At 37.6% G+C, this 12245-nt stretch overlaps 1 protein-coding gene across 1 annotated transcript in view; it reads right to left on the bottom strand.

Moving 5' to 3' along the window:
- Positions 1 to 553: 553 nt before the first annotated feature.
- LOC124166428 (ATP-dependent DNA helicase PIF1-like) overlaps positions 554 to 12245 on the bottom strand; it is a 137542-nt gene continuing 125850 nt past the window's right edge. The window contains exon 2 of the mRNA XM_046543960.1: positions 554 to 817. Coding sequence (XP_046399916.1) covers positions 554 to 817 — 264 coding nt within the window. The remainder of the gene's footprint in view (positions 818 to 12245) is intronic.

Here is a 12245-nt window from a genome sequence, read left to right as displayed (position 1 = left end):
GACATTTCAAAAATAGTGTATATTGTATACTTTTTTGTTTTGTAAACGTTTATCTACCGTTTTAAATATGCTTGCTTTGACGCTATCGAGGGGTTATGTGGAAGAGGGGACTTCTTAGTCTCAACCGCGCCCGAGTAAAGACATATTATTATTATTAATGGAGACAGTGTTCTTATATCAGGAACAGGTCCACGATAATTTGAAATCACCCTTTCCAACCCCCAATGGGATCAATTTTCTTATGTCAAGAATATGTACCAACTTCAAGAGGGTTTCAGTCATGAAGGCTTGCTAATAAATAAGCTGTCTATATTCTATGTATGTCACGATAAAGATTCCTTGAGAATACCTTCATTCTTCAAAGCATTGGATAGTAGAAGAGCTCCGTTTGTCTAGTAAGCCTGCTTTTTATCTCCTAATATTTAATGTGAGGATGGTACACGTACGCCCGCCTTCATTTTGCAAAGACAACGAATGGAAATGAGACGAAGCCCACCGGAATTGAGGAGGACTGGCTTTTTGAAGCCACCCTTTCCAACCCCTCGCTATCCCCTCATATTCCGTGGCTGCTGTCAGGACGAAGGTCATAGTGGAGTGCTTGAGGAGTCGGAACGAAGTGAAGTGCTGGCACTGGAGGTATGACACTCGAGGATGGTCCGACGCCACTCCATCCCTTGACCGCATTCTCGTCTCCAATCTGTGACCCCACCCTCTTGACTTCTACTTCATCCCTCCACAACCCCCCCCCCCCTAAGGGAGGCGAGGCTCCACTCCGCCAGTCCTTAGAAAAAGCAGCTCTGCCTCCCTCGTGTGCCCTCTACAATGAAAAGAATATGAAAAAATAAGGGGGGAGGAGGGAGAAAGACAGCTTCCTGGCCAACGCCGTCGACGTAATTACGACGGAATGTGCTCAGAGCTCCCCTTTTCCCTTTCCTCCGACGACGTCTCATCCCGTTTTGCGGACATCTCTTTCTCTACCCCCACCATCCTTGAATTTCTTGCCCCCTCCCCCCCTCAGGGCTTCCCCGAAATGTCAACCGAATGAAGGATGTCTTCTTGGCTAGAGGTTAAGATGAAGAGTAAGGAGGTGGACTTTTGAGATGCCTAGGAATCTTGCGGAGGTCGTGAAACGTAATCACAGATACTCTAATTTTGTATGCTCCACATTTTTTTAATAGTCTAAACCAGACTGCGATACCGTGCCTCGAACTCGGGACCAGCAGGCAATCAGCAAGCAAGCGCTCCATCCATTTGACTACCTCTCTGCATAGAACCATTCATTCCAATTTCCCACCATATGAATACGGCCAACAGGGAAATTACTTGAAAAACGTTACTCTTCCACGGGCATTCATATGTAAAATCTCAATTCCCACTGCCTGTAGCCTCTTTGTGTCCTGATATTTGTCGAGTCTTACCTTGGCCAGATAATTAACGGAAAGGGGACGAGCGATTAAGTTGCATTGGAACAAGATTAATTTTTAAGCACCGACGTACTCATCCACTTCACCAGGTATCCCGAACTTGATGTTAAAGGTTCTTGCCTATTTACGTATTAATTTCCTTCCGATGAAATTTCTCTACGACCACCATCCCCTGGTTTTCTTACCCCCTTCAAAACCCCTTGGGCTTCCACGAAATGTCAACCGAATGAAGGATGTCTCATTGGCTAGAGTTTAAGATGAAGAGCGAGGGCGTGGATTTTTGTGACGCCTAGGAATCTTGAAGAGGTCATGAATCATAATCACAAATACGCTAACATTGCATGTTCCACGATTTTTTAATAGTCTGTCCCGGGTATGGCACTGTACACCAGAGGCGTAACTATGGCGGGTGGGGGGGGTTGACGGGATGTATCCCCCCGATGTCTCGTAGCAATAAAAAAGTATATCAAGCTATTATCTAATTTTGACGCATTATAGCTACGTCTTATTAAAGTTACATTTTAAGTGTCATAATGGTGTAAAATATATTTCCAGGTATGTCATTTTTCAGAAATTTTCCCAAGCCCCCCGTCGCCTGTTGGGGGGGAAGTCGCCCTCTCAGTCCATCGTATTTCTACTGAAGGAAATAGCACATTTGCATTGACTTCCTGGTATCATGAAATTGCGGAAAACCTCAGGTTTCCTAAAGCATATTCCCAGTAACCCTACTGCTGTACACAATTTCATTCTCAAAGGAAGAGAGAGAACTTTGAGAATGACATAGTGTATTATGTCCAAAACTGAGGCAGAAAATTTAAAAAAATTGTGGAACATAAAATATTTATACGCTAATTAAATAAAATACACACTATGATTATGTTTGCACAGTTACACCAAATATCGCCAACCGCGCTTAAGTTGATTGAGGGGTCGTTTTTAATATGTAGAAACTTTCCCCCGCGGATGTGGAAAACGAGATTCGTATGCGAACTTTTTTCCACCACATTAGAAGAAAATTAAAATGTAAATCGAAGACAATCTTTAAATTCATCCGCAGGGTACCTGGTGTAGTTGATGAGTGTCTCGGAGCTTAAAAATGGATCTTATTCTAAGGTAACTAAATCGTTCGTCCGCTTTGAATTAGTTATTCAGCCATGGTAAGACTCGACCAATATCAGGACAGAAAGGGGCTACTGGCAGTGGGAATTGAGTTTTATACATGAATACCCGTGGATTAGTAACATTAATCAAGTAATTTCCCTGTTGGTCGTATTCATATGGTTAGAAATTGGAATGAATGATTTTGTGTAGCATGGTAGCCTAGTGGGTAGAGCGCTTGCCTGCTGGTCCCAGGTTCAAATCCCGGGTCAAGCATTCGGGGACCCTGAAACAAATTTATCGAAACATGAAGTGGCCCAAGCAAAGGAGTTGGCCTCCTTACCCTGCATAAGGGAAATGCACAGTCTGTGGCTCAGTCTTAGGTGAGCTATATACTCATCTATTCCAACCAACCTTCGGGTTGAGGCACGGAGTGAGTAAGTGAATGTAGCATGGGTCGAGATTTGAAACGTCCGCAACGAAGTGCCTGGCTTGGTGGAAAACACGAAAACATTTTATTCAATCCGTTAATTAGCTCCCTATTACATTAGGTAAATTAGCTCTTTCCCAGTAGGTTCTCGCAGGTTCTTCACACCCCCCTTCTTGTGTGGGCGTTTTCCTGCTGTGGTTTATTTTACAATAAGGGCGAATGTCTATATCCTTAGGTTTTTTCCACGTTTGCTCACATCTTTTTACACTTGGCATAGGGTAACTTTGTCAACTTATGATTTTGTTTGTTGATTAAAAACCGTACTTATACGTCTCTTTTGTCATAATTGACTGCATGTAATTCCAAGAGCAGCTTGACAATGTATTTAGCTGCAATAATATAATGTTTGACGATGGGTTAGATGGAAGATGGGGCTTTCTGGTCCCAATCTCGCCCAATAAAGACGTTTTGTTATTATTAGAAATATGATTCATCTCAAATACCAAAAATAGCTAAAGATTTGAAACCTCAAGTAATTTTATACACGTTGAACCACTGCGTTTATAAGGGCAAAACATTAATACACAGACATTTTGCTATGTAAATCTTACGGATCTTACCTTGAACTACCCCATGCATATTACGCCATGTATAAAAAACCTATCAACATGACCGCTGTAGTGGTACTACGTGGTGAATATCATCTTCATTCATATCAGCATGATTTTATGTCATGGATGTTTTACATCTCCTGCTATTATTATGAAAGTAAGGGAATATTAAAAGTTCCTTCAGGTGACGTTTTCTGCTATAATCTGTAGCTGATATTCATGAAGCTGTTTTATCATTGCTGATTGTATGCTAAATTCATGTTTCACGCAGCATTGGTAAATGCTTTATAATAATTCATTTAATGTTGACATAAAGTCGTGAACACGCTTTAATGTTTTTCGTATTGCGAAGTTATACTAATTAAAGCATTGCTGTTGTCGTGATGTGGAAAAACTAAGGGATACATTTCCTTTAATTCGAGATTTCGTTCCTATTTTAAAAATGAAAATGTATAGTTGTGCCAATCAGAAGAAAAATAATTAAATCGATTCTTTTTATCTGTAGCCTATACATCTCACTGATCCCGCAAATTTTGGTAACATTTTAATTGGAATTTTTTTGCCGGTAAGTGTCAGGAAATATTTTATAAACCTGCAAGTGTCAGTTCCTCCTGACAGTGCGAGATCTGGGCTTCCTTTGTTGGCTAGGACGATAATTGGCTTGTTATATATGATTTTACACTTTTCCGGCGAATAAATTTAGAAAAATCTTCTCGGGATTGCGCGCGGGTTAGATTATTTAAGAGCGCCGACGTTTCAGGTACCGACTCGCTACCCATTCTCACGGCTACTGATAGAAAATTCGAAAAGACCGTTGAAGCCCAGCGTTAGGAGGAGCCGGATTGGTCGAGATCCGATTGTTGTCGCGGAAGACCGTGGACCAGCGTAGACTTAGCTCTGGCAAGCAACGTCGGCGCTCTTAAATAATCTAACCCGCGCGCAATCCCGAGAAGATTTTTCTAAAGATAATTGGCTTGTTTGTAGTTGAAGGTAGGGAACTTAATTCAGGTCGTATGAAGTAGTTTTGAAACTCAAAGAGTTCCATTTCACCGCTGCTTCAGAAATTACGTTTGAATATATAAATGAATGGTTGAGAAACACACTATCATAGAGTTCATTTTTTCCAAGGGCTGGAAATGAAAATGCGCTTGAAACTCCGTATATGTAATTACTTAGGTTGGTTGAGTGAAAGAGAGTAAGATAAACATTTTACTTTATGCATATGAAGCATCTTATCTTCACAATGCATGTACGGGAATTGTATCATTGAAGACATGCCTCTCATAGGTTTTCCTGCTTCAAATATCGTAAGTGCTTCGGAAGCTTGTATGTATAAAAAAATTGTACGGTTAAGTCACTCCGAAATCAAATATCTTACAATACATCTATAATGCATAGCAGAATACGAAATAAAGGCTAGCAGTATGAATGCGAGACAGTTTTTTTGCTGGCCTGGTTTATTTTTGTAGATATGTTCTCATATCATCCATCTTTTCTCGAGTGAAACCTACGAGTCTACGAAACCTTGAAAGTTTGGAATTTTTTCGCCTGTGACCAAGCCTGCGGTGAGCTCTAACCTCACCAATCCATCTCAACCTTCATCTACATTTACATCTCCATATTACCCCGAAATTCACCTAAAAGGCGTCTCGCAGGGGGCGTTAGGACACTAGTCGTTTACACATAAAAGGAAATATTCTAGCGAAATTACGACTAGCATTTATTATAGCCCTTTATAGTTCGGGGGAAAAACGAATCTATCCGCATATGTCCGTTCGGCAAAATATCTCTTTTAATTTATCGCTTCTGTGGTACCTGGAAATATATTGGGGCTCTAATATTATGTTCTCCACGTCGCTCTTAAAGATACCTATTCTCAATTTTGCAAGCAATCTAAGCTTAGCGAGCAGCCTCTGAGTCTCTAGCGGCTTCCAGCCTAATTCTGTATGACCGTAGCAGTTTTGGATGAAACGATCAGCCTTTCTTAGTATTCTATTCAGCTCGCGGATTAAGTATTTCTGCACTGGATCCCATACGATCGCTGCATATTCAAGGTGCGGTCGGATGAGTGCGAAATAGCATCTTTCTTTTCAATTCTCATCCAAAATTCTTCCCATAATACTCTTGACGAATCCAGGCAAATATTCCTCATATGTGTACCCCACGAGAGGTTCGTAACCTTAAGGTTGACTGTTGATGGAGGCTTCTGCGCAGTGGTGCAGTAAGGGGAGCTAGGTGTTCGGGTTTTCCACCACGTCAACGCATCCTCGTTACAACAGTTTCGCCGGCGTTGCAGCTGGCGTCTTCAGGTTTGAAGTGTCGGATGCAAATTTTCTCCATCTCATATATAGGCCTTTAGCCTTATATATTGGACGGTCAAAAACATGCAAAACGAATGGAAGCGTTAAAAAACTCAGACACTTAATTTTAGGGTTGAATCATTTAGTGAAAAAAAACGTTGAGTCTTTTGGTTATACAAGGAAAATAGTTTGAAGGCGATAATTCATGTTACCCATCAGTAGATCGCGTTGTTTTTGTTAGTTCGATCGACATGAGTCATTCAATTAATTTTTGATTAAAATCACTATTTTTTTCGAAATAAATTAAGCCTTTGGCTTCGGAAATGATATCATAGTAGCATGGAGAGAAAACCTGTTCAAAGCTTCACAGAAAATGTCTATATGCGACCGATTTTGTGGAATATTCCACATCATGAGACTCTTCCTCGAAAGACTTTGAATTCAGTTAAATTATGTTGAATAAAAAAAAATTGTCCATTTAAACAGTTCAATAATTTCTTTTGATTGATCCAGAAAACATAGAGATGAAACGACACGTAATTTTCATGGGTTTCATGAGAATTTAAAGCTGAAATGAGAGCTGAGAAATATATAATGGATTTAAATTAAATTCATGATAACTTATATAATAATTGGAAATGCAACGTTAAATTGTTTTTCTCACCCAATTCTCACAAAAATTTAATGTAATAGAGTTTCAACAAAATTTATATGACGATGAGTATGGACTCTTGCACGCATATTGAGTTTTTTATTACAAATGGTCAAATTGTACTGTTAGAATATTCAACTTAATTGAAATTTGTGTCAAATTTGTGGCACTTTGAAGGGATTATATTTCTGCTGAAAGAAATAGTACATTTGCATTGATTTCCTGGTATCATTAAATTGCGGAAATCCTCAGGTTTACTATTTGATCAAAAATAGTTATTTAATATCATGCTGAAATCATAGTGTATGTGCTTAAATATTTTCGCTAAAATATTGAGGTTGAAGCGTTATGTGCGTTCGGTGCAATGGAATTATATTTAATTAGTTTTGTGCATTTATTGTTGGATTTCGTTCAAATTGTACCCATGACTACGATTTATATTTCAAAACAATACTTCGTAATAAAATGTATTATGATTGTAAAACAAAGGACACAAAATTAACGTTACCGTTATTTTCTAAACAACGGTTTTTTCCGTTATCTTCTTCAGTAATATAGTTTGTTTTGCTTGTTAGTAATAGAAAAAATCTTTTGATCTGTATTTTAAACCAAGTTAATTAGTATTCTTAATCCTCCAAATGTATAGCATGAAAGTATTTGATGACCTGACAGTCCTCACAGAGATAAAACAAACACGTACTGAGAAGATACTCAGGATTTATTCAACCTACAGATTCATTTTAGTACAAGGCACCGGTTAGAGTTTTTGTGTGGTAAATTGGGCCATAGGTTACCTGACATATTTTTACCCTTGTTGATTTTATTGTATAAAAGTTCTTCATAAAAGAGGTAAAAAGTAATGAATCGGTTGGTATACCAGGAAAATATTTGTTCATAAAGTTGTTTGAAATGTCTATTGTTTCTTTCTAGAGTTTAGTGAGTGGACAACTAACTCCTAAGGAATTCATACATTTGATGAATCATTTTTGCCTTTAAGGTAGTGTGTATTATCTACATAAATGCTGCTGATAATGGAGATCTACAGTTTAGGAATATTCATTGTCGTCTTATTTAACTTGAAAAGTCAAGGCTAACAAACAAATGTTTTTCGAGGTTTGACCCTTGCTTGGAAACGGGCGGGTGCTCTTTGTTTGAAAATATTCAACAGCCTAAAAGTCTACTCGTCTAAATTTGCTCTTGTTCCTCAAAAATTTCTTGATGAACTTTGTGAATTCAGGTGCTTTACTGTCCCATGGAATGCCGAACTTCATTATATAGGTACCAGGAAAAGTGTACGTTGTCGCTAATGGGAACTCCATACGTTCACCAGGAAAAAGGCTTTTTGTATTCATTAATTTGCGAGTTTTTCCTTGTTTTGAATTAAGTTGTGGCATTTAAATTATTTTTTTTAACCATTATGAATATTTATTATACATTCCAATGGTCGGAAATACATACTTTCTCCGCGTCCTACTTTCCTTGAAACATATTCCTTTGATAATTGAAATTATCGATTTGAAGGGTTTTTCGTTCAATTCTCGATAGTGGGTGAAGCCTGTTGAATAATCTCATCTTAGATAGCTAACATCAGGATGTTGTCAAACTGTATGAAGCAGGTCATTTAAAACTTATTGCGATATTTATGCCTAGTGTCAACGAAAGCATTTTTTATAGTGCGTGAATAGGTTGGCATTTATAAAAAATATAATTGATTTGAATAAATGTACGTATTTACTTTTGAATTCTCAAACATTTCAATCCCCGATCACAATTCCCTCACATAATTAACTACATGGCATTAATATGGCTTTCTAGTGGACTGCAATTATTGCATTAAGAATATGAATAAGGTTTCTTTCTTAGGCTGTGAGAACTCGAGCTCTGCAATCCAAACTTTTGCAGTTCGTAATTATGAAATAAAAATATTTCTGTAACTTTTAGGTTTTGAAAGGAACAAATTTTGATCAGCAAATAAAAGGTATATTGTTTACAAAGAATATTACTACCTGTCAAATGTTTAAAATCGTCGAAATACTATCAAAATTTCAAATTATCTACAAAGATACACATAGAATGTAAAGGTTTTCTACGAGGTTCCTTTATTTGCTAACCAGTGCCATTGTGTGCATGGATTACGTCCATAATTTAAGTAGGTATCATTAGTAGTACTTTAGTAACATTAGTATGTATTTAAAAGTATAAACATATATTAATTATAATTACTGAAATGTAAAGGATAATTTAGATTTATTCTCATATTTAGTATTGAAGTTAATTCTCCATACTGAATGATGTGCCTGTTGGAAAAGAGAAAATAAAAACTATTATGGTAAAGTTATGTGAGTGGATTGAAGCATACATCAAATTCATTTTATAAATTATTTCTGAAGAAATGTCGTCGTAAAAGCATTTACCGTAACAGCGGTTTTAGGTGGAGATCCTGCTTTAATAGATGGCCAAAATTTTGAAGAAAGTCACCACCGATTGAGATCATAATAAAATTAATGGAATAGTGTCGCCTAACATTATACTACCGTTGGCATATTGAAACAGAAATCTTATTTTCAGGATTTCTAACGGCAGTCATGGAAACAATTTGATAAAATTTCTGTTTACAGTTGTGGGTGGGATCACTTGGATTGATAGTTATCATAAATAGCACAAATAGATAGTTATGATAGAGAATTAAAATTAATAATGCTTTTGAATAGGAGATCTAGCATTCAGACTCACAGGAGCAAATTGATGTAAAATATACAAGTCTCTGCCTTAAGATAGCAAATTGATCCAGATACTATTTTACTCTATTTTTACCCCGCATACTTCGTACTTATAATTCGTACTTATGAACAGTGGTGGCATTCTATATCTAGTAAAAAATGCTACGTAGGTCACATGGTGTATTGTGATCATCATTCCATTTAAATATGCATGTTAATGAGTTTTGGTACTTTTTAGTTTGTGTCGAAGGTTCACGAGTCGTTTTTAAGTTTCATTATTTTATTGAGGTAATAATTAACCAATTCATAAACAGATTAAACATTACTAAAAATAATTAGTTAAAGATATTTTACGGTGTATGTTGAGCAAAAGAAGAAATAGCATGTGTGAGCTTACTTTCGCGTCAAGATCGGTTATTAAAATTTATTTTTATTAATCTTCAATGCCCTGAAAACAAGGCATTAAAGGGCTTTATAGCAGGGTAATCCAGTAAGCAACAATGTAGGACATTTACTGACACCCATGCCCTGGATATCTACCCAAGTGGAACTCGAACCAGCGACCTACGATTTGGTAGGCGAGGACTTTACTCCGCCACTACCGAGGTCCAGCTTGAGTGTTGGCTTAAAACCCATTGAGTGCAAATTTCAGCGTCAGCGAGTTTTCAGAGACTGCCCGATCACTTTTTTAGTGATTTATGGAGGACGATTCAAGTATAGCACTCCTCCCGTTTGGTGGAAAGGTAAGCGTTGGTCTCCTTGGCATCTTTCGTTCAGAGCCGTCTAATGCAGACGCTGGATCACCCTTCCTGAGCCTCCTTCCCTTATGGCATAAATGCCTCGGATGTCAGTTGCCACCTCCAAAAACCCTATCACCATATATTTTACAATGCTCTTTAATTATGTCTACGAAAGAAATGAAAAACCTACAATAACGACGGCAATTTTTTTTTCAATAAGGAACTGACGGCGTCAGTCTGGTGACCGGCACGATTTTCTAGAGGAAATAGAACCGACTATAGTTTAGATAGTTCCTATCGTTTAGTATTTCTATAATGCTCCATCATTTTCGGTAACCAAGATAGTATTTAATGCTACAACCTCTTATTGGAGTCCCAAATATAGAAAATTCCGCTTCCTCTTTTTTGTTTCATCAAGGGGGCTTCAGGCCCTAGTGGATGCGTTATACGAACGTTGCGAGGAGTTTGGGATGAGGATTAGTCACAAGAAAACTAAGGTAATACGGCTTTGTAAAGCATCACGAGCGAGGAATGTGAGACTCAAGATAAAGGTGGGTGGTGAAAAACTTGAGCAGGTTGAGCAATTCAACTATTTAGGCAGTACGTTAGAGGAAAACGGATACAGTAGTAAGGACATCAGGAAGAGAATAGCATTAGCGAAGGAGGCGTTCATGAGCAGGAAGGAGCTTCTGAGAGGATCGTTGTGTAAGAGTTTAAAGAAAAGGTTTGTGAAGAGTTTGGTTTGGAGTGTAGCTCTCAACGGTGCGGAAACGTGGACTCTGAGGAAAGAAGACGAGAGAAGATTGGAGGCGTTCGAGATGTGGGTATGGAGAAGAATGGAGAGGGTGAAATGGACGGAGAGGAAAAGGAACGACGAAGTGCTGGATATGGTTGGCGAGGAGAGAAAGCTTTTAGATGAGATACGCTGGAGACAGAAGGTTTGGATGGAGTTAGTGCTTAGCGGTGAGGGGATGTTGAAAATGGTGTTGGAGGGTAGAATGTTGGGGAAACGAGGGAGGGGAAGGAAAAGAATAGGATTTTTAGATAGATTGAAAGAGAGTAGGCCTTACAGTGAATTAAAGAAGGCAGTGCTGGAAGGAAAGGGAGCCTCCCAGATCACCTCTTTAGTACTCCATGGAAACCTACCTTAATCGGTAGAATACTATAATAATAATGGTATCGTTGGTTGGGAGCGTTTAATAAGAAATGTGAAGGACGGATCTAAATGTATTTTTTTTTTTTTTCCTTCGCAGATCATTTTCCAGGATTTGACCAATAATATGGATTTAATGGCATTCTGCATGCAATTAATATGCTGCACTTTTTTTTATAGATAAATACAATATTTTAATAATTACGCAACCTTTTAGGTCTTATGAGCAAGTGTTATCACTTTAATTCTATTATTGCTTGATAATTTATTTTGAATTAAGAGGCAGAATTTCAATAAATATTTGGCCCTGCTTGGCAAGATCCAGCTGAAGTACAAACCTACATCTACATTTCTTGTTTTACTTTTGCTCAATTTAGGCAACCTTCATAGAAGGAAAACCATACTCTTCATAATCAGGATAATCTTTATGACTACCAACTTCCTGATTCAGCTGCTTTATTTTTTGTGGCTTCACTCTGGTTCTTGGAAATTCTTTTGTCATAATATTCTTCCTTTATTTCCGAGTACGCAGTAAAAGGCAGTTCAGGAAATGTGATTGTTATAGGAAAAAAAATAAATTCGCTAAAATGGGCATGAAATAGCTATGATTTGACCATCAAATTATTAAGTAAAATATTATTTCAACATAACATTTGATTTCGAAAATTATATTTTTAATGTGTGTGTGATATTGAATTCGTACCTTCCTCTTGTCTTCATTTAGGGAGTCGCTTTCAATGAGAGGTCTTTTTTAATGCGAACAATCTTAAATTATTTTTAAAATTTTATTTATTTTATTTATTCGCCATCAAAGAAAGCTACGAAATCCTTTTTCTTCCCATGATGAAAAATATATTCTCTTCGAGTTAATCAATGAGTCCCAAAGACCCGGTTTGAGAATTAAATGCTTATATTTGTCATTCATTACATTTAAAAGTAACGAGAATTAAAATTTTATTCGCTAATTAAAACCCATGTGAAGCATAGCGGATTTTCCCTCGGCCTACCTTGTGTTTCTCCTACTCATAATGAAGATAGGTCCTGTAATGATGGGAATATAACGATCACGAACCTTTCTTTCGTAATGTCGCTGTTTAAGTGCCTGCTTGTAGGCAAA

Source organism: Ischnura elegans, chromosome 10 (assembly GCF_921293095.1).
Source record: "Ischnura elegans chromosome 10, ioIscEleg1.1, whole genome shotgun sequence".
In the NCBI taxonomy this organism is placed as follows: Eukaryota; Metazoa; Arthropoda; class Insecta; order Odonata; family Coenagrionidae; genus Ischnura; species Ischnura elegans.
The sequence above is the reverse complement of the archived record's forward strand: the minus strand, read 5'-3'. Positions and strand labels throughout refer to the sequence as shown.